Source organism: Gopherus flavomarginatus, chromosome 16 (genome assembly GCF_025201925.1).
Source record: "Gopherus flavomarginatus isolate rGopFla2 chromosome 16, rGopFla2.mat.asm, whole genome shotgun sequence".
Classification (NCBI taxonomy): Eukaryota; Metazoa; Chordata; order Testudines; family Testudinidae; genus Gopherus; species Gopherus flavomarginatus.
The window spans coordinates 15,703,820-15,729,246 of record NC_066632.1 but is presented as its reverse complement, the minus strand read 5'-3'; the positions used below and the strand labels follow the sequence as shown (position 1 = coordinate 15,729,246).

At 47.1% G+C, this 25,427-nt stretch overlaps 1 protein-coding gene across 1 annotated transcript in view; it reads left to right on the top strand.

The window, feature by feature from the left end:
* Nucleotides 1–12,124: 12,124 nt before the first annotated feature.
* Nucleotides 12,125–25,427, top strand: part of LOC127035564 (nck-associated protein 1-like) — a 47,982-nt gene continuing 34,679 nt past the window's right edge. Inside the window, 1 exon segment of the mRNA XM_050925585.1 lies at nucleotides 12,125–12,346. Within this exon segment, the coding sequence (XP_050781542.1) occupies nucleotides 12,125–12,346 (222 nt within the window).

The window sequence follows — 25,427 nt, the reverse complement described above, 5'->3', positions numbered from 1 at the left end:
AAGGGGAGGTTCCACCTACCGGCCCTGCAAACCTGGCCAGGGAGGTGAGAGGCACTGGGCTCTCTCCCCACCAGGAATAACGGCTCCACAGGCCAAATCCCGTCCTAGACACCAGTTCAGGCCCATCACCTTCAGGGGAAGATGCAAAAGGAGGAAGAGACGATGGCTGCCCACTCGCCTCCCGCCCCTGGGCTAGGCTGCTCTGACTGGGCTAATAGGAGGAAAAAGCCAGGGAAAAGCACCACACACTTGTTTTCAGGACCTCAGGAAGCAGCACCACCTCTGACGCACTCTGGGCGCCAAGCTGGGCAAGAGGGCTCTGCATAAAGTGAATGGCCTTTCACAGCACAAATCATGTCAGCCAGAATGTGTCCACCAGCTCTTCCACTGAATCTTTTCTGTTTGCAATGCATCCAGGTCCTCTCCCTCCTCCACCCCCCCAGGTCACCAGCAGTGGTTTCAGCCCAGCCATTTCACCAGCAGCTCTGTCCTGCCAAGGCAATGGGAGCACAGGGGTCCCACTCCATAGGGTCGCTGCTAGAGCTGCGTGTGAATTTTGCAGTCAAATGTTTTTAATTTAAAATTGTTGGTTGGTTGAAACCAAAACTGTTGGTGAAACAGGGTCGGATCTGATTAACCTTCCTCCTCAGAGAGATGGGAAAAGAGTTTTGACATTGTTAAAATGTTTCAATTTGACATTTTCTAAACAGAAAATCTGAGCTTTCCTGATTCAAAATGACATTTTGTTCTGAAATTTAGGCTTGTTAGACAAAAAAGATTGAAATCAAAACAAAACATTTCCATTCACTCAAATGGGAATTCTTTTGGGTGAATGGAGGTTTGGTTTGCAAATATTTTCAAGATTTGTACATTTTGTCCCAGTTTGAGACAGGGAGAAACACTGAATTCTCAAAAATATCCCACGGTGTAAAGCAGCCCCCGTCGCTGGTGCCGGCCCAGGGGTGGGTCTGATATCAGCCGGGGCACAAGGCCACCAAACAGCCAAGCCCACTTGACAGAGGCAAGTTTGCCCTGAGGAGGTAACTTGTGACTGGAAAGCCTGCAGGGATGCATCAGACCAGACCCATGGGCAGGCAGTCCCAGGCAGTGCGGTCTCTAGCACAGATTTCAGCGACCCTCTTCTTGATACCAGGCCAGCCAGCAGGTAGCAGGTGTCAATCCATTCCCAAACCCTCAGATGGGAGCAGTTGGTATCTCAGTGTGGGGCTGGCTATTGTTTTACTTAATCTCTCAGCACTTAGCAAATTGCATAAAACCAGACAGCTTCACACAGACAGACACACATGCCCCTCCCCCATCATACATGCTGCCATCTGCTGTGGGTCACTCCCTCCTCCAGCCCTCATTTAAATCCAAACTCAGCAAGAGAAGAGCTTCAAAATGTGCATTTCAGCACATCGCCACACCCCTCTGCCAGCAGTGCCCAGCTCCTCCCCAGAGCAGCCAGCAATGGAGTGACCGGGGCAGGGTGCAGGCCAGGAATCACCTGCCCCAGCTCCTCCAGGGAGTGTTTGCTAAGACCGGTCAGTGGACCCCAGAGCTGCCTCCTTAGATGTGGGGATGCACCGGGTGTGGGGGGCAATGGGCAAGAGGGCACCCCCAGATGGCCAGTCCCTCTGGCAGCATGGGCCAGCAGACTGCTGAGCACTCAGTGAGCATGGTTTAAACCGGAGTTCTCATCCCAACAGCCACACGGAGAAGAGAGAAAGTAGAGACAGAGCAGCGGCACTGGGTCTAGCACTCTGCTGGCCCAGCTGCGCAGAATCCCCTCCATCCCACCCCCAGCTCCTCACCCCGGCAGCCCAGCCAGCCCACCATGGGAAGACGGCACCGGGAAGGGGTTTCAGAGAAGTTGGGAGCCATGATGCCATCGCCAGGCGAGAGGTGGGGAGGCAGGTTGGGTCTGGCAGAGAAGCGACTGCCCAGCGGATCAGCAAAGCAGCCCACAGATGGTCAGGGTGTCTGAGAGCTGAGGGGGTCATGCCACGCTGACACCCAGAGACAGGCCAGTTGGGATGGAAGATCCCTCACATGTTCCCTCTCATTTCTGGCACCTGAATATTCACAGCACACTCACATGGAGAACACCTCCCCCGCCATTCAGAACAATGGAGAACACTTCCCCCCCCATTCGAACAAAAGAGAACTCCCCCTCCCCCATCTCCGAGTTCAGAACAATAGAAACTGAGCACTTTTGAAAGTCTGGTCCAGTGCAGCTTCTTTCCACCTCTGATCTCAAAGCCCTTCCCAAGGGGGCAATAAAAGCCATTCGGAGGACAGGGAGAGAGGTCACATGCACAGCAAAGTGGGGCATGGCCCCGAAGAGAAGGATCCAGGAGACCTTGCACCAGCCATGCCCTGGCCTGCCTCCAGGAAAGGGGGAAAGGTCCATGGGAACAGAGGTCTCAACCCTTTAGCTCTTAGGCATGGATCACCCAGGAATACAGCCCCCCTATGCAGTCCCCCAGCTGCAGATGCAGAGGAAATATTTGTCACAGTCGGGATTGCTGGGGGGAGTTCTGAGGCCTTCTGCTCATAATGGGCCCTTCTGGGGGCTCTGATGGGGGGTTGCAAACCCAAATGCCTGGGACTTCTGAGTGAGTGAGGGACACCACGCTCCCATTGGCGCATCCCATTCTGGTCTGTGCCTACAAACTCTGCCCCCAAAGAAGGGAGGCCGAACCCACAGCCCTGATGAAAATTCAGTCCTTGGGGAGGCGCCATTTTAATACAGCCGATGATTCCCGGTCCAAGTACCTCCCACCGCCACACTCCCGAACTCTGAGCATCACCCCAAGCTTTGAGGAAATCAACTTCCAGCAGAAAATACACTAAACTGGTCCCTATGCGAGGAAGAAGGGGATATTTCAGAAAAGAAAGAAAACGGCCAAGTGCAGAGCATCTCCCGGAGCTGTCAGGAGCCAGCCGTGCAGCAAGGAGGAGGCAGACTCAGCAGAGACTGGTAGCAAGGAACCAGGGACACGAGGGCAGGAAGGCAGGAGCTGTAAGTACTGTGCAGCGCAGGGGAGTGGAGTGCCGCTGCCTCGCTAAACTGGGCACAGACAGGCCACTTGATTTATAGAAATATATTAGGGGAGAGGCCAGCAATATCCCCTTGATGTGACCTATCTGTTATACTGAGAGCTCCCCTCCCCACTCTCCTTCCTCCCCCCACCCCATCCTACATGTACTTAACCCTTGGCAACATATGGAGCCTGCAGGCAAATGTTTGCAAGGGATGCAGAGCAGACAGAGAAACAAGTACCAATAAACAGCTGGTCTCCCCTCCCCCTCTTCCCCAGTTCTGTGAACAGGATCTCAGACAGGATGACCCCACAGACACCACTCGGCGCGGGATGTCTAGAAGAACCTGCACTGACAAACCAAAGGCTCATCCCCTCCAGACTGCCCCGTCCCCAGAGAACGCGCAGTTTTCTAGCCTCAATACAAGCCAGAGATTTCTTCCCGTCCCCAAGATTCGGGCAATTAAACTCCCCTGTAGGGCTGCTCCAGCACCAGCGTCTGCTTTGTAGTTAGTGTTAGATCAGTAGGTGGGAAATGCTGAAACACAATCAGAAATTCTCCTCTCCTTTCAAAGGCAAGTGCAGATCACGAGCGCGGAAATTCATGCAAAGATTAAAAGGAAAAAATAATTTGCCTCTCAGCTGCCTGCGTTGTCACTCAGTTAACTTCAGTTTCTCTCTTTAAATATATATATAGTGGTGAATGCTATTTTATGCTTAAATCCTGTAACAGGCTGCAGCCAAATCATGCTAGTGGGTGCCACAAAAGCTTCACTAATACAGATCTGCCAGTTCTGCTCAATTTCAAACCACAGCCCCCCACCACCACCCCAGTTCTGCATATGCCTCTCAATTCCCACCCGCAGCCCCAGCTATCGCAGCCCTGGGCTCTCCGCACACCTTAACACACACACTGCCCTTCTGGTGCCCCTTGTTCTGAACCACCAACCCCCTACTGTCTCAACACCCCCAGCTCTGCCAGTGCCCCTCAACCCTGATCCACAGCCCCCCTCCTCCCCCAGCCCTGGGCTCCCACAGCTGTGCCAGTGCCCCTCAACCCTGATCCACAGCCCCTCTCTTCCCCCAGCCCTGGGCTCCCACAGCTCTGCCAGTGCCCCTCAACCCTGACCCACAGCCCTTGCTATCCCAATTCTGGGTTCCCCCACCTGCAGCTTTGCCGTTGCCCCTCAATCCCAACACCCCCCCCGCTATCCCAGTGCTGGACTCCCCATACTCACAGCTCTGCCAGTGCCCCTCAACCCTGACTCACAGCCCCAGCTATCCCATCCCTGGGTTCCACCTACAGTTCTACTGCTGCCACCCAAACCCCCACCCACAGCCCTGGGCTGTCCCCCCCACACACACTATTCCCCTGATGCTGACCTACAACTTCCGAATCCTGGTGTCTTCTGAGCAGGCAGCACTGGCTAGATTTTACTTAACACTACAAATCACAATCAGAGTCTTTAACTGGACTTCACTGATGTCCAGCACCTCCCCTAGTGCCTTTCATTGCACTTGCGAATTTAGGACTGGCCAGCAAATCCCTGCCCCCCACCTCCACATCTTGCCCGCTTGACTATGAAATGAAAACTGATTCACGGCTATTCATACAGAAAGTTTGGTTAATCTGGAGCGAAGGCTGCAGGCTTAACCGTGCCCTTAACTGGATTGCCTCCCAGCAGGATAGGGTTGCAGGGCTCCCTTTTCCCCAGGGCAGAATGAGGCAACTTTGGTCAATAATAAGAGCTGTGAAGAGTTATTAACAGCAGTGGTCAGAAGAGGAGTTTTGAACTCATTGTCTGCTGGCCCCCAGCCCAGTGCACCTTCTCCTAGGCAACAGGGTATTTTGTGGAGGCAGGTTTCAGTCTCTCTCTCCCCACACATGGCTCTGCAGCATCACCCCCAAAGTCCAGTCACTGCTGCATGACTGGGGTTGGTTTGGAGCTGGCTCACATCTTGGCAGGAGGTGTGAGTGGAACTGACCACAGCTCTACCACCCCCTGCAAAGAGAGTGGGAAGAAAGGTGAAATGTTTAACATAGGCCATGGGAGCATCGGGGGAACTCAGAAACCACTGGACCAAAAATGCGTATCACAAACTCCGTCCTGGGCCCAAACTAGCAGGGTGGTTTGCAGCCCCATCTGACTGCGGAGGTGCATTTCACAGAACTTTCGCAATTAGGGTTTGAACACAAACCCTGTTGCAACCTTAACTATGAAGCAGCTACTCGCCACCTAGAGGCTGCTTTTTGTATTACATCAACATGACAGGACTTGGCAAGCAAAGTAATTCTGCCCATCTTGTCCAGCCCTGTTTAAGGCACCTACAGGCCGAAGCATGGGCGGTGTGGGGGGAACAAGGGTTACCCAGCCCAGCTGAGAGCAGTTCTGTATGATCACACAGCTCTTTGGGGCCGGGACCGGGCCTTGTTGCACATCCTACAGGCATGGAGCCAGACAGATGTGTTGCCGACACAGAGGGTGCCCGAGGCAAGCAACAGTGGTTCGTTGCCCAGAGTGCGAAGCGCCAATGAACACACACCAGGGTGGAGAAGCAAGCAAAGTTTATTTGAGACCTCAAAGCAGTGCAAGGAGACGAACGCCTCAAATCATGCACCACTACACAAGTGGCTTTTCCCTTTTTATAAGTTTTTTTCCCCTCTTTCTTCTATCTCCCCCCTCTCCTCCTCCTCCTTCCTCCCCCTGTAGCAGTTACGTAAGCACAGGTGCATTAAATAATCTTGGCCACGGCAGCTCGTTAGTAAGTTTTCCTTCTGCAGTTATCTTGTCCTTCTGCTAAAGGTGCACAGGCCTTATCACTACTGCTTTAGACCAGTTTTAGCTGTGCTGCAACTGATAACTTACTGTTACACATTTAATTTCACAGCTGCTAGCTTTCTAGATCAAATGGAGTTCAACATGGAGGAGCTTTGGTTCACTGAGGCCTAGATTTATGCCTAGTGACACCAACAACTCCCTCCTTTGAGAATACTCAACAAACTTTTGGCTGAGTTTTCTCATACTTTGAGGACAAAAAGCGATTAAGCTCTAGGGAGCTGGGGTCATTAATGAGGGAGTATAGTGGGATTTCCTGGGGAATGGGAGGTATAAATTCTATGTAGGAGTGCTTTACAGCAAGCAAACAAAAGGAGAGTAACGATACACAACACCACACCAGTGAGCAGGAGGCGAACAATGCCTCCCTCTAGTCCCACCAGGTTGGGTAACCAGTCCCAGAGGGAATGAGAAATAGTGGGTTCCCCTTTTTAGGCCTTCCACTGTTCAAAAGCCTGGTTGGCTGACAGGATGTGCTTGTTAATATCCTGTGCGCTTTCTGGGACATAAGTACAGCATTCATCCCCTATAAGGGCGCACACCCCACCCTGGGAAGCCACACTTCCACCCAGGAAATGTCCACGTATGTCTCCATGATCACTGATCAGATGGTATTTCTGATGCGTCTGTAAGGGCAGTGGGCCAAGTCTGGTACTCAAGATCACTCCGAATGGCCATCAGCTGGTCATTCAGGAAATCCTGAATTCCTACACATACTAGATCCGACTGCAATGCCTTCCCAGCCTCAGAGATATTCAATACCATCTTTCCTTGGTGTAGTACTATAATACACCTGTTATTTAACTATTCTCAGGAACTTTCAAAAGGCATCAACATTAATAGCATGTGGGGGGTTACATTATTAGTCACTCTCCAGGACATAGGGCGCAGCCTCTAGAATAAACCCCAAGCTCCAATCAATACCACATTCCCAAGCATGGGTCCCACAAATGTCCTCCCGCCAGTGTATAATTCTTTGTTTCTTCACCAGGGTCACTTCTTAATGTCCTTTCTAGTCAAGAATTCCTGGACTTTGGCAATTTCTGAGTGTTCCTTCTTCTTTCCCAAAACAGTCGTGGTTCAGCATCCTACAGGGGAGAGGTTACCGGCACATCACCCTGTAATGGTTTTGATTCTTCTAGAAAAATTCAAAGGCACAGTAGATCTGTCAGTGGACAAGGGAGAGGTTACTAGCACTTCACCTTGTACTTTTTCCTTACTGTCCAGAAGGCACAGCAGAGCTAGAAGGAGAAATAGGCTAAACATCAATAGGAGAATTCTCCCGAGGTGGAGAAGTCTTTTTGCAGTGAGAATCATGGGTCCAAGCAGTCAACCTTTGGCACTTCACAGCAGAGTTGGTAGTCAGCAGGGAGCCAAAGCAGTCTTTTGTTGTTGGATCTTTACATCAATCCAGTTTCCTGGTTCCAAGGAGTGGCAGGGCTGCTAGGGTCTTTGGGTAGCGCTTCCTTACCTATGAGAAAAGAAACCTAACACATTTCATTAGTGCCTGGCGGTGTTTTGCAAACCTTATTGCTGCGTGGGCAAATTCAAGCCCTCCTTTTCCTGCTTGTTAGCCAAGTCTTAACTGTGAGCAGTGTCCTTGAATGGAGTCAGTGTCTTATCTATAGCCTGAGCTTGCGAGCTAATTATTTTTTTTTTCGTTAACTCATTCTGTTCTTTGTCCTTTTTCCCTTCTTGGCTTCTTTTAACCTGCAAAGGAAACTTCCACTTTTCACTTATAGTCCTTTTTCCCAACAATGAACACATAAACATTGTCATTATACAGTACATTAGTCTTATTATTCAATATATGCCACACACACCCTTTTCCTAAAATAACCTTATTACAGAGCTTTGGAGCAACAAGCTAGAACAAGCACACCCACTTTGCGGAGTTCGTTTAATTCAACCTCTAGTCCAATAGCTTCCCACCATCCCCAGCCCTCTGGCTAGAAATCTGAGGTAGCCAGAAAGATCCCATGTACAATATGGGGAGTGGGTTAACTTTTCATGTCTTTGCTTCCAAAGACTGTTGGTATGCAAATTTTAACAACAATTTTTGCAATTAACAATTTGGCCAATGAAGTTTCTTTTTCTTACTTAAGGAAATGCATTAGACTTTAGTATATCACATTCTCCTGATTTATCCAAACACTTTGTATTCCAAGTTGAACAAGACAAGTATCTGCATTTTAATTTAACCTTTTTGTTTGATTTTAAACTAGACTATTCTATAAAAATATTAAACACAACAATTCCGGCCACAGGACAAACACCACAAGACAGAACATAGAACACAAGACATAATTCCTATTGTGCCAGCAAATGCATGGTACGCTGAATGCTGTTCATCTGACATCAGTTTTCTCTGGTTATCTAAAAGACAAAAAACAGGTCTACCTGTCATAACTTACTCCCAGATTTGGACCTTAGCATCCAAAATATGGGGGTTAGCATGAAAACCTCCAAGCTTAGTTACCAGCTTGGACCTGGTACTGCTGCCACCACCCAAAAAATCAGAGGGTTTTGGGGCACTCTGGTCCCTCCAAAAACCTTCCCTGGGGACCCCAAGACCCAAATCCCTTGAGTCTCACAACAAAGGGAAATAATCCTTTTTCCCTTCCCCCCTCCAGGTGCCCCTGGAGAGCTACACAGAAGCAACCTCCGTGAATCTAAGCAGAGGGACTCCACCCTCCCCGTTCCCAGTCCTGCAAAACAGAATTACTTCCCTCTTCACTCAGAGGGAATGCAAAGTCAGACTAGTAAATCTAACACACACAGATCTCCCTCAGACTTCTTCCTCCCACCAATTCCCTGGTGAGCTGCAGACCCAATTCCCTGGAGTTCCTCACTAAAGAAAAACTCCAACAGGTCTTAAAAGAAAGTTTTATATAAAAAAGAAAGAAAATACATACAAATGGTCTCTCTGTATTAAGGTGACAAATACAGGGTCAATTGCTTAAAAGAAATATGAATAAACAGCCTTATTCAAAAAGAATACAATTCAAAGCACTCCAGCAACTATAGACATGTAAATACAAAAGAAAAAACCAACTTTGTACTCACAACTTGGAAACATAAGATTAGAAAGCAGGAAATAGAAATCCTTCTCATAGCTGAGAGAGAGGCAGACAGAAGACAAAGAACTCAGACACAAACTTTCCTCCTCCCAGATTGAAAAAATCCGGTTTCCTGATTGGTCCTCTGGTCAGGTGCTTCAGGTTACTTTTTTTTTCAGGTGAAAGAGACATTAACCCTTAGCTATCTGTTTATGACATACCCCTTCTGGGCAGATAATCATCGCTTAAAATATACAAATACCCTTGTTGACTTCAGGCAAAACAGAGGAATTACCCCATATTTTCTTGTAGTTGTTTCATAGGCAGCCCAGGTTTTCAATTACATAATACTGTATACATTCTTCAGCTAATTTAACTGAAATGTTCATAGCCAAACCAAATGATTGCAATCCAATAATTTCTGTGCGTGAATTTGTTTACAAACATTTCACAGACACCAAGAACTTTCTTCCTTAGCATTTTTACAAAGTTCAACTGCTGTTCCCTCCAGCAACTACAGAGTTAACTTCTCACTCTCCCTTAAATCACTTGCTTGTCTCCCAACAGCCACTTTTATCAACTTAACTCACCATTCCAAGTAAGTCCTGGGTATTTGAAATCCCCATGCTTATACTTACTGACTCTTTCCTTCCACTACATTCTTAAAGTTTTCCAATCTGTTTTCCAATCTCTCTGTCTGTTGCCTGCCCGCCTGCGCCCGATCCTGCTTTTCTTACTGAACCGTCCCTTCCATGGGCACCAACTTGTTCCACTACCAGTTTAGCTAGGAGGGTGGGCTTCTCATCTAGCCCCCACCCCTCCTGGTCTCTTCCCTTAAACATTCTAACTCACAAGACTACCCGAGTCCATCGTGAGGCTTGTCACCTAGACAAAAACATATGGCCTATTGGGCAAAGGCCATTTACTGAACATACAATCCAACCCCCTTTAGAGGGTTTACTCAGAGACCCATCCATCTGTCTGCTGACACTTAAACAGAAAAGAGAATTACACAGAGCAGAGGAACTTACAGTCTAAGCCAGGTTTTCCAAGTTCTATGCTCTGATCGCTACAGGGGACGGGACAGAAGGATCTCAATTCGACCTCAGAGCTTCCTCGCACGCATGGCTTCCACTCCGAGGAATTACGAACGAGAGGTTCAGTTCCGCCCACACTCCTAACGCCCAAATGAACAGAGCAGAAAAACAACAGTAACCGGTTAAACAGAACAGAACCAGAACCAGATAGCGTTTCCTTATCCTATTAGGACTCACTTTTACTCATGCAGTTCTCAACATATAACACCAACAGTACCAAGCAAAGCAAACATAAAATAACAAGGGTAAAACAAATAGATGGTGTAAATTCTGCAGGGCTCCCCCATTCTTAATTGCTCACCAAACTATGACAAATTTCTGTTACCAATCTGTCCCTCGTGTCAGGTGATCAGGCTGACACTACAGGATCGTCGGGGGAAGATAAAGAAAACACACCATATAACTGAATTTTAAAGCTCCATTAAAAAAATAATAAAACAACAACGGAGAGTGTCGGGAACGCTCCCACATCACTCAGGAAAACATTTATGCCCCAAACCCAAAGCCCCTTTCATACTCACACACATATGTCCAGACTGGCCACTTCTGTGTATAATGTTCAGAGAAGGGGGAGAGGTGAACAGGAGATTATCCTATATACAGCTTGTTCAGAATTTCCAATATGCTTCCGCTCTTGGGAGGTCTGTTCTCTTACACCCTGGATCTCCTGTGGCGTCTCTTTCAGAGATTCCAGTCCAGGTCGGCTGCCTGTGGCTTCTTTGGTGTCACCAAGCCACACCGGCTCCGGGGTCGCAAAGGCACACTGTTGGATCTTACTGGACAATTAAGTTTTGCAAATGTAATCTCAGTTCTGTAACTTATATTGCCTTTGGTTCGTCTCTGTCAATTTTCCTTTTTTCACAGCCAGCTGGAGCCAAAAGCAGTTTTTCTTTGTACTTAGCATAGTCTGCGTTGATTCTTGACCGTGAACGCAGAGCAACTTTCTCTTGATCCCTGGGCCAAGCTGAATTTCAAATTAACCCGTTCCTTTCCTCAATAGACAAATTTGTTCATGCTGTGTCCAGGCTGTGCTCCTCTTAGATGTATGATCTTATCTAGATTGAAGTACCTTCTAGTGGGCATTGTTTAGATGGATTTTCACGCGTGTAAATATTCCAATTCTCTAAATACCGGCAGGTTGATGAAGCATAATGTACTTACATGTAATATGCTGGGGTACCCTTAGGGGGTGAGGTGGAATGTTTAGACTGTCCCCTCACCCATTTTCCACTTACACACACAGGGAGGTGCCCTGTCCGCGCTAGCGGCTTATAAACTAAGGATCTCTCCCTATAGGGTACTCACACAGGAGAGGCTAACAAGGACGTCACGACCCTCCTACACCTCCCTTCAGCAAAGAATGTCGACTAGTCTCTGGGAGACGGCGCCGCTTACTCTGATTGCATCCAGTGAGATGATCAGACTGTCAGCAGCCCACACGGAAAGGAAAGGGGGAGGGAAGATGGATACACACAGTCCTAGACCCAGGTAGCTTCCTCACCGGACGATTCCAGGACGAGTCAGCCCACCATGGGTCAGACCTCCTAAAGATCCACTAGTTACCGGGCTTGCGTTAGAGTAGTCCTGGTCATGAGCTTTTGCTTCACAGGGTACTCTGGGCGTCTTCCGGTCATTCACTGGCCCCCAGTACCATTCTGCATCTGATCTTGCTTTTTAGCTACAACAGGGAGACAGTGCACTAGGACATAGGGTCTCCTTTCTAGACAGGTCCCTCCTTTCTCCCTCCACTATCCCTAACCTGCTTTTGAATCCTTGCACTCCGACAGACAGGGGAAGAACAGGAGCTACGGTGGGGGATTTTTACAAGAGCTCTCCATACAAACAGCTTCAGAAGCTACCCGTTCGCTGACAAAACAGGAGTAATTGAAGGATCATGTTATAATTAAGTGATCCTTCCGGTGGCCACTTTTTCTGGTCCTCTAGTTGATATTGAGGCCAGTCTACTGTACAGAACTTTTGTAACCTACTTTTGGTCATCGGATCCGATCCAAACACCTTTCAGTTTTCTAGAATGCATTCTAGGGTGGGTACACCATGCCCTCCCCACTTTACTCTGTCCCTGCCCCATGCTACAGGAAGACACTGGGTGTCCGCAGGTCCTAACAGACAAAGTCCAGACAACTGGGCTGTTCCTACCTTATCCAAGGGACTGGTTCCTCACCGTCGCCCGGGACCGGTTTCACACCATCGCCCGCAACTGCTTCTCCGCTATTCGAGTGCGTTGCACCATTGTGCCTTCCAGGGTTGCTCACACTGCGTCTCCGCTGAGGCCCCCGGTGAAGTCACTGGTGAGCACTGGGCGTTGGTCATCGCCGCGATCCGTCGGCCGCCCAGAGGGGTCCGGGCAAGGTTGATTTTAGCCTCGAGCCCACCCAGGGACTTTCCCTTTTTATAAGTTTTTTTCTCTCTCTCTTCTTTCTCCCCCCCCCACTTCCTCCCCCTGCAACAGTTACGTAAGCGCAGGTGCATTAAGTAATCTTGGCCGCTGCAGCTCATTAGTAAGTTTTCCTTCTGCAAGTTATCTTGTCCTTCTGCTAAAGGTGCACAGGCCTCATTATTTCTGCTTTAGAGCGGTTAGAACTGTTGCAACTGATAACGGCTGTTACACCTGGCCTTTTAGGTCGATTAAAGTTCAAACATGGAGGGACTCTTGTCTGCTGAGGCCTAAAACCAGGAAGGCTCCATACCCTTGTGGCCTTCCGCCCTCCCGAGTTACTTAGGGTTATGCTTAGTGACACCAACAAGTAGGCGGGAGGGGGCTGCATCTTGAGGCAAAGTGTTGGGCTGCAGAGAGCACGAGGGCTCCAGCTGGCAGCGCAGGCTCTGGGGTGGGGCCAGGGATGAGAAGGTTGGGGTGCAGGAGGGGGCTCTGGGTTTGTGGGCAGTGCTCAGGGCTGGGGTTGAGGCACAGGTTTACCTCGGGTGGCTCCCAGTCAGTGGCACAGCAGGGCTAAGGCAGGCTGCCTGCCTGCCTGTCCTGGCTCTGCGCTGCACCCGAGAAGTAGCCAGCAGAAGGGGTGCCAAGGACTCTGTGCACTGCTCTCACATGCAGGCACTGTCCCGCCAGCTCCATTGGCCATGGTTCCCGACCAATTGGAGGGTGGAGCTGGTACTTGGGGTGGGGGAAACACACAGAGCCCCATGGCCCCCCTGCCTAGGAGCTGGACCTGCCGGTCCTGGCACTGCGCTGCGACATTTGGGACTAGCCTGCTTTAGACCTGCAGCACTGCCAACTGGACTTTTAACAGCCTGGTTGGCGGTACTGAGTGTAGCTGCCAGGGTCCTTTTTTGACCTAGTGTTCCGGTCAAAAACCGGATGTCTGGCATCCCTATGTATGCTGGGAGTGTGGTCAAGTAGGGAGGGCTGCATCCTCGTGAGCTATGGGCTGCCCTGCTTAGACTAGGCTGCCCAGCACATGCTGGGGCCTCTGGAAGATGTCACTTCAGTACTATGATGTGCTTTTGCTCTGAAACATGACTGTCTAAAAATGGCCTCTCCTTAGCTGGCCTGCTCTCTGTGTGTATTGGAATCAGAGCTGTGACATGAGAAGGAGGAGGATTTGTTGCATTTTGATCCTCTTAACTCTGCAGAGCCAGCTCAGGTACAGGAGGAAGAGCTTGGGTCTATTCTGCATCATCATTGTTATTATTTGTCTTAGCATAGCGCCCAGGAGCCCTAGTCATGGACAAGGATCTGTTGCGCTAGGCACTGTATTAAGTGACTAATCAAATGCAACATTAACAGAATTAATATCATATTGCCTCTATATAAATCCATAGTACATCCATATCTTGAATACTGTATGCAGCTGGATTTGCCCCATCTCAAAAAAGATACATTGGAAATGGAAAAGGTACAAAAAAGGGAAACAAAAAGATTAGGGGTATGGAACGACTTCCATATAAGGAGAGATTAATAAGACTGGGACTTTTCAGCTTGGAAAAGAGATGACTCAGGGGGGATATGATAGAGGTCTATAAAATCATGACTGATGTGAAGAAAATAAATAAGGAAGTGTTATTTAAGTCCCTGGACTCACCATCACAGAACCTCCTGCTGGTGACTTCTGGGAATTAGCTCATTCCAGCTCCAGAGTGCCCTCTGCAGGCCAGTGATCCACCTTACCTGTGGCCCTCCCAGGACCCCAGTGCCCCTTTTACCTGGGGTGCTGCCCCCTGGCAGTAACCCCTCACTGCCTCAGGGTCTCCCCCTCCCAGGGGAACCCCCACCCACTATCCCCACCTTGCCTCAGTGTTTGGCTACTGCCAGTCCCCATCTAGCCCCCACTCACTGGGGCAGACTGCAGTGTAAGCCACTCATCATAGGCAAAGAAGGTTCAGACCTGCTGCCTCTGCCTACCCATGGGCTGCCTCCTGCAACCCAATACCTGAGGGGCCTTACCAGGCTTCAGCCTGGGGTTTTCCTAGGCTGGAGCTCCCAGGGCCTTTCCCCAGCCCTGCTCCACTCTAGGTTCCCTTTTTGACACCTTGCAGACAGGCTCTTCTCCCTCTACAGGCAGAGGAAGACTGCCTGGGCTGCTGGCTCACAGCCTTTTATAGGGGCCAGCTGGGCCTGATTGGGGCATGGCCCCAGCTGAGCCTACTTTCCTCCAATCAGCCCAGGCTTCTTGCCCCTGCCACAGCCCTCTCCTGTGCTGTTTCAAGCCTCACAGGGCAGGAGTGGGAATCACTCTGCTACACCTTCTCATAACACAAGAACTAGGGATCACCAAATGAAATTAATGGAGAGCAGGCTTAAAACAACAAAAGGAAGTATTTTTTCACACAATGCAGTCAACCTGTAGAATTCCTTGCTAAGGGATGTTGTGAGGGCCAAGACTATAACAGGGTTTAAAAAAAGAACTGGATACATTCATGAATGGCTATTAGTCAGGATGAGCAGGGATGCAAAACCATGCTCTGAAGTGTCCCTAGCCTCTGTTTGCCAGAAGCTGGGAATGGGTGACAGGGGATGGATCACTTGATGATTATCCGTTCTGTTCAGTCCCTCTGAAGCACCGGGTATTAGCCCCTGTCAGAAGACAGGATATTGGGCTAGACGGACCATTGGTCTGATCCAGTATGGCCATTTTTATATTCTGATTGCTCATAATCTTAATCAGTTACTACTGTGCCAACTAAGTGCATATGTCATTGAAATTGATCTACAGAACAGTTATTACAGGAAATGATGGATGTGGAGAAAAGCCCAGCTTAACTCTTTGATCCTGGCATTAGTCTGCAGGGTGAGTAGAAGAAAACCTCGGTTTGCTTGCACGGTCAACGCATTTACTATGCCATCTCAGAGAGACGATGGACGTGGGCCCCCTTGATGAAATTTAGACGGTCTCTCTTTTCAGAGTCAAAAGCACTTTGAAGACAATAGGTCCTGCAGTCTGGTTCATTTGATGCAAATTAGTTGCTTTCTGCTGGCTCTGCTTGTGTCTGCTGTAGCTTTGTTTAGAGTTACCATGGAAAATGTAAAGTTCCCAAACGGCTGTCTGCTGGCTTATTACAACCCCTTCCATGCAGGCTGTGCATGGAGCATCTTCCCCATGTCTCCATCAGACGCATCTAAATACGACATTCCATCTTCAGTCTGTAAGCTGCAATAATCGCAGTGAAATTGTTCATACTGATCTTCACTGACCCATAAATGTTATTTGTTTAGATTCCAAACAGACTGGAATTTCTATAGAAGGAGATATAGGGCCTCCTAAACAAACACACCAATGCCAGGCTTCATTACAGTCAGTAATGGCTGTCTCCAAGTGGTGGTGCCTGACTAATCTGCTCCTTTGTGCACTCGGCAAACAAGCCTGATGAGTGTTCAACAGCCCAGACACGAGTGACGTTATCTTTGACTTTCAGTAGAAGTTTAAATATTGGACCTGATTCTGATCACACTTGTACTGGCATGATCAAGTTAAGCACCTTTGAGCTAGATGCAGTGTCTCATTTTCATTGAGTTCCTCACTTAATTTTTAACATAAGAAAGGCCATACTGGGTCAGACCACAGGTCCACCTAGCCCAGTATCCTGTCTTCGGACAGTGACCAATGCCAGGTGCCCCAGAGGGAATAAACAGAACAGGTAATCACCAAGTGATCCATCCCGTCACCCATTCCCAGCTTCTGGCAAATAGAGGCTAGGGACATCGTCCCTGCCCATCCTAACAGCCATTGATGGACCTAATGGAGATAATTAATTTTAAATTAAATAATTATTTAGTTACCTTTAATAAGATAAAGAAAAGCCCAGGCCTGGCCCCTATGAAACATTGGCTCAGCCAGGATTATGTCTTGGGAATCGTCCACAGCTGCAATCACAGCACCCAGATTGCAAAGAGGTTGCTGAGCATCTGCATCAGCACCAGCTGAAGCCAGGGAGGTCCAGCATTTTGAAGGTCATTGCCGTTCATTAGAATTTGACCAAGGGATGGGTATTTGGACCAATCTGTTCCCATTTGGGTGCTTTCAAGTTTGGTACCTACATCCCTATTTAGGCACCTAAATAAGTGGGCTGATTTTTCAGAGTTGCTAAAATCAGCAGGAATCCAGTGTCTCCAAATAATCGAGCTGCTTCTCAAGGTGCCTAGATCTGGCTTTAGATACTGGACATTAGATACTTTGAAAGCTTTAGCCATAATTTTTCACCCCAATGCTGGGTTTTAGCTAGTGGGTCTGCTGCATTCAGCCCCCTTTCTTATATGTCCACTGGGGCTTCGGGTTTAGAGCACCAAATTCATGTACAGCACAGGCAGCTGGATGGCTCCCAACACGAAGCGCAGGTAGTTGGGGCAGGATTCCCTCTTAGCATGGAACAAGCTGAAGATCACAATGGATGAAGTGGCCACAGACCCATTGGACTGGCAGCAAAGGACAAAAACCCTGGAAAAGTGGTTCAGTGTTGCTGCCTGGTGTGTGATTTGCCCTCTGTTAGCGCCCTCGCTGTGCTTAGCTCTGCCTGCACGTATAGAAAGGAGAATCCCTGCCCCAAAAAGTTTACATTCTGTGGAAAAGACCAAGGGTGGAGTGAGAGGGATAAAATATAGAGTCAAGCATGTCTTGGCTCTTCCCCTTGGGGCCCCTACTTGGCCAGGGCTAATTCCTTGTCGGGGGGCCTGGAGGAAGGATTTGAAGGAAAGTCGAGTGGCTTTATGGATGAGTTCTTCGAGGACATTATATGCATAAGGACAGCCTAAATCATTTGGAATATAACTATTGTACTTACACTTCAGTGTACGGTCTATAGAGCAGTATAAACACGTTATTGCCTCTATGAAATTTTAGTTTGTACTAACTTTGCTAGTGCTTTTTATGTAGCCTGTTGTAAAACTGGGCAAATATCTAGATGAGTTAATGTATCCCCTGGAAGATCTCTGTGTGCCCCTAGGAGTTCACATCTCCCTGATTGAGAACCAATGGGCTCCTGGCTGAGAGGAAGTGGTCACCATTGAAGGGAAGGTTAAAAGGTGACTTGAATTCAAGTACCTACACAGGGAGGAGATTTCCAATTGCAGAATGTTCTTCAATGGAGCTGACAAAGGCAGAATGAGAGCCAATGGTTGAAAGCTGAAATTAGAGAGATTCAGACTAGAAATAAGGTGCAATTTTTTAATAGTGAGAGTAATTAACTACTGGAACAACTCACCTAGGGTCATAGTGGATACTTCATCCCCTGAAGCCTTTAAATCAGGACTAAAATAGTATCTTTCTAAAAGATCTAAAAGTGATGGGTGTGATGCAGGAATCACTGGGTGAGGGTCTCTCTGACCTGTGCTAGGAGGTCAGACCAAATGGTCACAATGGTCCCTTGGACCTTAAAATCTATGACTGAGACTCCTCCTTGCTATCACAATACAAATAAGAAGCTTTCCTACTATTTGTATTTGCTTATACTAGACAGCTGCCAGGTGAACCCTATCCATAAGGTGCCTCATATACACAGGGGCCAGGTGAATTTAGTCCACATAGTGGCCATTAACACCTGCCAAAATGCTTAGGACCTAGAACTGCCAGCTTCCCAGACTGGAAGCTCTCTGGGACAGGGGCCATCTTTGTGTTCTGTGTTTGTACAGCGCCTAGCACTATGGGCTCCTGATCCAAGACTGGAGCTCCTAAGTACTACAGCAATACAATCAATCATATTAGTATTTAGGTCTATTGCACTAGTGCCCAGGACGGTTAGGCTGGAAGCAGGTATCACGGAGTCACCGGGCGATGCTCTGGAACTGCTCCCTACCAAGCCAGACAGGACTTTGGGGAGCCTCCTCTCCCTTGGAGCAGACTCTTTTCAGGGCAAGAAGCTCACACGGCTTCACCTCCTGGGTCTCTCCTGGGAGCATTCAGCATATGCCCCTCCATGAGCTTTCCACAGCGAGTCCACCCAGGCGGGATCCTGAGGAAGCCAGAGGGTCCTGCACACACACTCACTTGCAGTCAGACGTGACTCTCAGCCAGCCAGTAAAACAGAGGTTTATTAGATGACAGGAACATGGTCCAAAACAGAGCTTGTAGGTACTGAGAACGGGACCCTCAGCCGAGTCCATTCTGAGGCCCAGCGAGCCAGACAACCCCGTCTGCCCTCTCTTCTCATCCCCAGCCAGCTCCAAACTGAAACCCCCTCCAGCCCCTCCTTCTCTGCTGAGTTTGTTTCCCAGGCCAGGAGATCACCTGACCTCTTTGTTCTCCCAAACCTTTAGCATCCCCTTGCAGAGGGGAAGGGCCCAGGCCATTTGTTGCCAGGAGACAGAGTGTCAGCCATTTATGCATGCTGGAGACTTAAGAAATGCATAGGGGAAACTGAGGCACCCACATGGTATTCAGAGGAAACATTAAGAACAGTCCCACTTCATCACAGCAGGACCCAACTGTGCTAGCCCCTGTACAAAGCCAGAACAGAAAGACATTCCTTGCCCTAAAAAACTTCCAATCTAAGGACAAGACACCAGATGGATGCTTACAGTGGAGGACAAAGAAACAATGAAACAAATATTGATAGAACTTTAAAAAAATTGCCAGTTTAAAGCAGCTAATCATGCATTTGTTTTGCATTTGCCAGCCTAACACAAGTGAAATTGGTTATCCTGGCTGGTTTCTGACCTTGATCTGACCTTCCAAATGCATCACACCTCAAGAGCTAGACAAATACTCTGAATAAAGAACTGGCCTTGCCATAAAGAGATTTGCTCTCTGCTGATCTGCATTTAGAGTCTTCTCTCTGCTGATCTGCATTTAGACTCTGATACATATTGCAATTCAATAAAACCTAAAGCTGGAGAAAAGAAACCTGACAATTCTGCATCAAAATAAAATTACAGGGGCCCACTGCCCTATGCATGGTAATCTTCCTCATTTTGCATCACTGGGTTTCAAAATATTCAATCTCACTCCATGAAACCTGCTGCTCCAGTAATTTCAAAATGCAAATGATAAACAAGTGCTAAGACTTTCAAGAAGAATCATGTTTAAATATGGAACCAGGACTCTGCTCAACTTTAATACATCATCAGTGGCTTTTCTTTCCGCCACATGGTGGGAGTGTTTGTCCAGTGATTACAGCACAGTGCCAGGCAGCTCAGCATGACTACTGTCTCACGAGGTCTTTGTGTTAAAAACACACCTGGCCTCTCTGTATGTCTCCCCTTCTGTCAAATGGGACACTAAGTCTCCTGTACCACTCGGGGAGAACGGTAGGCCATTCACTAGAGTCTGAAGAATGTTCAGATCCTTGGAGGAAAGGTATGAAACAAAGGCAAAGAGAACACTGAGGTGGCACATGGTACGTCTTCAGATATGTAAAAGGTTGTTAAAGAGGATGGTGATCAATGGTTCTCCATGTCCAGCAAGGGCAAGACAAGATGTAATGAGCTTAGGTTGCAATAGGGGAAACTGAGGTTGGAAAAAACTCTGACCATAAGGCTAGTTAATCACTGAAACAGGTTACCTAGGGAAATGATCATTGGAGGGTTTTAAAAACAAGCTAGACAATCACCTCTCAGGGATGATTTAGGTGTATTTAATCCTACCTCTGCATGGGGGAAGGACTAGATGACCTCTTGAGGTCCTTTCCAGTCCTACATTTCTATGATTAGATTTGTCAAGCTGTCTGGAGTGGCTCACAGGCGGGGTAATAACTTTCTCTTACCAAGAGAAGTTGGTTCAATAAAAGATCTTACCTCACCCACCTTGTCTCTCTTCCGATCTTGGGCAGACTGTGAAGAAGCAGGGCACAAACCCAGACTGGTTGTGTGTTCTAGACTGAGATTTCACCAACCAAATATCCCATGTGAACTCCTCAGCCGCTATAACAGTCTTAACATGACAGTCCCCTGGGGGACTCAGATCTAACTTGTCATCCAGGCAAACTTGCCTTTGCCATAGATGGGTCCTCACACCCAAAATATCACAATAATATTCAGGTTACTCCCAGTCCCAAAAGACCAGTCACTTACCCCAGGTCAACTGCATTTCCAAGTCTTTATCAAAGAATGCTTGTAGCCAATCCTATACAAAAATGTGCTAAAGATTTATTAGTTAAGAAAAAGAAATGAGAGTTATTTTCAGGCTTAAAGCAGGTAAACATACATGAGTTACAGTCTTAGGTTCTAAAGGTCACAGAGCCTGCATATTATAGAAGCTTCTGTGTATCCTTTAGGGCTAACTGAAGCCAAACAGCTGGGAATCTCTTGCTTATGTTTAGAAGTCTTTGCCTCTCCAAGTTCAAACAGCATAGAGATAAAGTTCCTTCTGGTCAGGCATTTTTATTCCCTTTCCCCAGAGTTCAAACTAATTGACAAGTGTTTGTGCATATCTCCTCTTCGTGGGTGTAAGAGGAACAATCAACAAAGTTTTGTCCACAGCTGTTCCACAATGGCTTGTCTGATGGCTGTTGGACAGGAGATGACACCTCTTGTGGCAAACTAGTATCTCACGCTTGGTAATCTTCTCTCCTGACTGAGGGTTTCCAGTTTCATAGCAAATACTTTCATAGTTACAGAGCAAATACTTACATATTACCTTACAACATGGGATACAGATAAGTGAAATTAGTGCAGGCAGCAACTTACAAGCACTTCATACAATCCAAACGCTAAACACACCTCTATAAACCTAATACCTATTTAACAATACTAACACAGATAAGCCAGACTGGTTTCCAGCTGTGCATTTGGTGCTTAGGGGCCTTGGAATGAGCTGGCACCTGGTTTGCCAACATCACAGGAATGTGGTGCTTTGGGTCAGGAAGTGTCTTTTTGTAGTGTTTGTACAGCCCCTGGCACAGCAGTGGGAGAGATAGCTTAGTGCAGGGATAGGCAACCTATGGCAGGCGTGCTGAATGCGGCACACGAGCTGATTTTCAGAGGCACTCACACTGCTAGGATCCTGGACACCGGTCCGGGGGTCTCTGCATTTTAATTTAATTTTAAATGAAGCTTCTTAAACATTTTCAAATCTTTGTTTACTTTACATACAACAATAGTTTTGTTCTATATTATAGATTTATAGAAAGAGATGACCCTAAAAATGTTAAAATTTATCAGACACACAAAACCTTAAATTAGAGTGAATAAATGAAGACTTGGCACACCCCTACAGAAAGGTTGCTGACCCCTGACTTAGTGGTTTGTGCTATTAGCCTACTAAGCCTAGCATTGCAAGCTCAATCCTTGAGGGGGCCACTTAGAGGTCTGGGGCAAAAACTGGGGACTGGTCCTACTTTGAGCAGGGGGTTGGACTAGATGATCTCCTGAGGTCCCTTCCAACCCTGATATTCTATGACTAGGGATCCTAGGTGCTACAATACTACAAATAAATATATACATTTTTTTTTCAGTGGAGAAAAAAAAAGTAGAAAAGGGAAAGATCATACTTCCTCCAGTTTAAGTTCTTTATCTTTTTCCCTTCCCCCTTTTTTTTTCCAGTGGACAAAAAGGAGAAAATAGAGAGGGGAAGGGAGGAAAACAAGAATTAAAAAAAAAAATCTAGATTTGTCAGGTTTCAAAAACCAAAATGGAAAATACAATTAAAAATGGAACAAAAATTGGGAAATTTTAAAACTAAACCAGTGGCTGTCAAGAAGCTGTCAAAATGTGACATTTTCCCACAAAAAACCACCATTTTTTGGAGGGAACATTTTTCTAATAAAAGATGTCACACACATACCCATCTCTTGCTCCAGTGCCATACCCTGCCCACAAGGGGGCAAGCCCTGGTGAAAACTGGGGCTTAGGCTGTAGATGGGGGATTTTTTTGGTGAGCATCAGAGGGGGAATCTTCCTATTTGATATGAAGGTTCGATAACAGTATCCTCAGTGGTGGGCTCAGTTCCAGGGTTCTTGGATGAAATGCCCCAGCCTGTGTTATCCGGAGATCAGACTAGATGACATAAACCGAGTCCCTTCTGTCTTTAAAATCTGTGAAGGGGAGTGGGGGGCTGGGTCAGCTCTGAAATCCCACTTCCTCTGCCTAGCTGAGCGCTCCCTATGACTGTTCTTCGCAGGGGTGCTTGAGAGGCTTCAATTTAACAAAGAAATCGATATGTACCAGGCTTGTTCTCCCAAGGGGAGTCTCTGACACGCTTCAAACCAAATGCACTGCTTCAAGTAGAATAAACAAACAGATTTATTTACAAAGACAGATTTTAAGTAATTATAAGTCAAAACATAAGTCAGATTTGGTCAAATAAAATAAAAGCAAAATGCATCCTAAACAGATCTTAACACTGTCAATGTCCTTACAAACTTAGATGCGTCTCACCACAGGCTGGCTGGCTGCCCTTTCAGCCAGGCTCTCCTCTTTGATCAGTGCTTCAGTCGCTTGGTGGTGATCTCTGTAGATGTAGTTGGAATAGAGAGGAAGAGCATGGCAAATGTCTCTCCCTTTTATCAAATTAGAGGAAACCACAATACTCTCCCATCTACTTGAGATGCCAGAACAAGATTGCACTGCTCTGCCCACCCAGGGCTGCTTTTACAGCCAGTTTCCTTCCCTGTTTATGTGAGATCTGTCCCCTCAAGAGGGATCCCTGTGATGCTGGTCATTGCTAGAGGAACCCACTCTGGAGACAGGCTAGAGTTTTACCTATAGCTAAAGCAACAGAAGAGTCCAACTAAGTGATTTTTGGCCCAGTTTGCAAGGCCTTACATGCAAGGTGGTGAGTCAAGAGATAAGCATTCCCCAGCAGAAGTTGGTCCAGTAAGAGAGATCACCTCACCCATCTTCTCTCTAATATCCTAGGACCAACATGGCTACAACACTGCACTCAACTTCATGGCATCTGTTTGGAGAGAGCACAACTTCTGAATGCAATGGGCGGGGGGGGGGGGAGGAGCATGTGCACACAACCCCTGCCATGAGGAAAGAATTAAGGACCCCAGTCTGGAAGGGATATGGGGGACTCTGATATGGGGTACACACATCCCCTGCCAAAAGTGGGGCTTTAGGGAGTTGCTAAAGTGCAGGGGTATGAGAGGATGACACAGAGCTGGTAGGGGAAGAAGTGGGAGCACCCAAGGAGTCCCTGCAGTTCACAATGAAATCAGCCTACAGAAGCTATGATGCATGCAACCCGCTAGTGGTAGCTCTCACACAAAGGGATAGCGGCTTGTGACAAACGCCCCTTGTACTGGGGTAGACTATGCTGCATGCAGCCCAGTTAAGAGATCCACTGTCTTGTTGCAGGGAGGGGGGAGCAAGGAACACTTTACCTTTAAGAGGCTTTAGCACAGTTTGGACACCATCATCCAAAAGTGAAAGCCTCTGCAGGGTTGCAACTAGCTTCAAAGGAAGAAAGCAAGTCACTGTTAGAGGATATGGGACATAAGCTGGGCCCCTTCAAACAATATTGATTTTACTACAGCCAAATGCAAGGAACAGCCATTTCAGAACAAGGAATGCAGGCCATACCTACCGAATGGGGGACTGGATCCCGGAGAGCATTGGCTGAAGAGGATTTACAAGTCTTAGATGAAAAGAAGCAGCTTGTGAACTCCCATTGTGATGCTACAGCTGAGAGGTCTAATATAATCCAGGTCTGTTTAAAAAAAGGGAGTGGTGAGGTGATTTTACCTCTTTAAGTGGCCTTGGTGAGACAGATATGGGAATACTGCATCCAGTGCAGCCAGCTAGCTTTCTAAAAAAAACTTAAATTAGGGTTGTCAAGCAATTAAAAAACTTAGTCAAACAATAACAGGATACCATTTATTTGAATATTTGTGGATGTTTTCTACATTTTCATACACAATACAAATGTCATATTCTACACAATACAATTTGTACATTGCTCACTATATTTATTTTTTATTACAAATATTTGTACTGTAAAAAAACAAAAACAATAGTATTTTTCAATTCACCCAATACAAGTACTGGAGTGCAATCTCTTTCTCATGAAAGTTGAACTTACAAATGTAGAATTATGTACCCAAAAAACTGCATTCAAAAATAAAACAATGTACAACTTTAGAGCTTACATGTCCACTCAGTCCTACTACTTGTTCAGCCAATTGCTCAGACAAATTTGTTTACATTTGCAGAATATAATGCAGCCTGCTTCTTGTTTACAACGTCACCTGAAAGCAAGAACAGGCCTTTGCATGACACTGTCGTTGTAGCCAGTGTCACAAAATATTTACATGCCAGATGTGCTAAAGAGTCATATGTTCCTTGATGCTTCAACCAACATTCCAGAGGACATGCATCCATGCTGATGATGGGTTCTGCTCAATAATGATCCAAAGCACAGCGGACCGATACATGTTCATTTTCATCATCTGAGTCAGAGTCCACCAGCAGAAGGTTGATTTTCTTTTTTGGTGGTTTGGGTTCTGTAGTTTCTGCATCAGAGTGTTGCTCTTTTCAGACTTTTAAAAGCATGCTCCATACCTCACCTATCAGATTTTGGATGGAACTTCAGATTCTTAAATCTTGGATCCAGTACTGTAGCTATTTTTAGACATTTCACATTGGTATCTTCTTTGTCTTTTGTCGAATTTGCAGTGACAGTGTTCTTAAAATGAACAACATGTGCTGGGTCATCATCTGAGACTGCTATAAAATGAAATATATGGCAGAATGCGGGCCAAAAAACAGAGCAGATGACATACAGTTCTCCCCCAAGGAGTTCAGTCACAAACTTAATTAACACATTTTTTTAACGAGGGTTATCAGCATGGAGGCATGTCCTCTGGAATGATGGCCTAAGCATGAAGGGGCATATGAATCTTTAGTGCATCTGGCCTGTAAATATAGAACCATAGAATATTAGGGTTGGAAGAGACCTCAGGAGATCATCTAGTCCAATCCCCTGCTCAAAGCAGGACCAACACCAGTATCTTGTGATGCCAGCTACAACAGTGCCATGCGT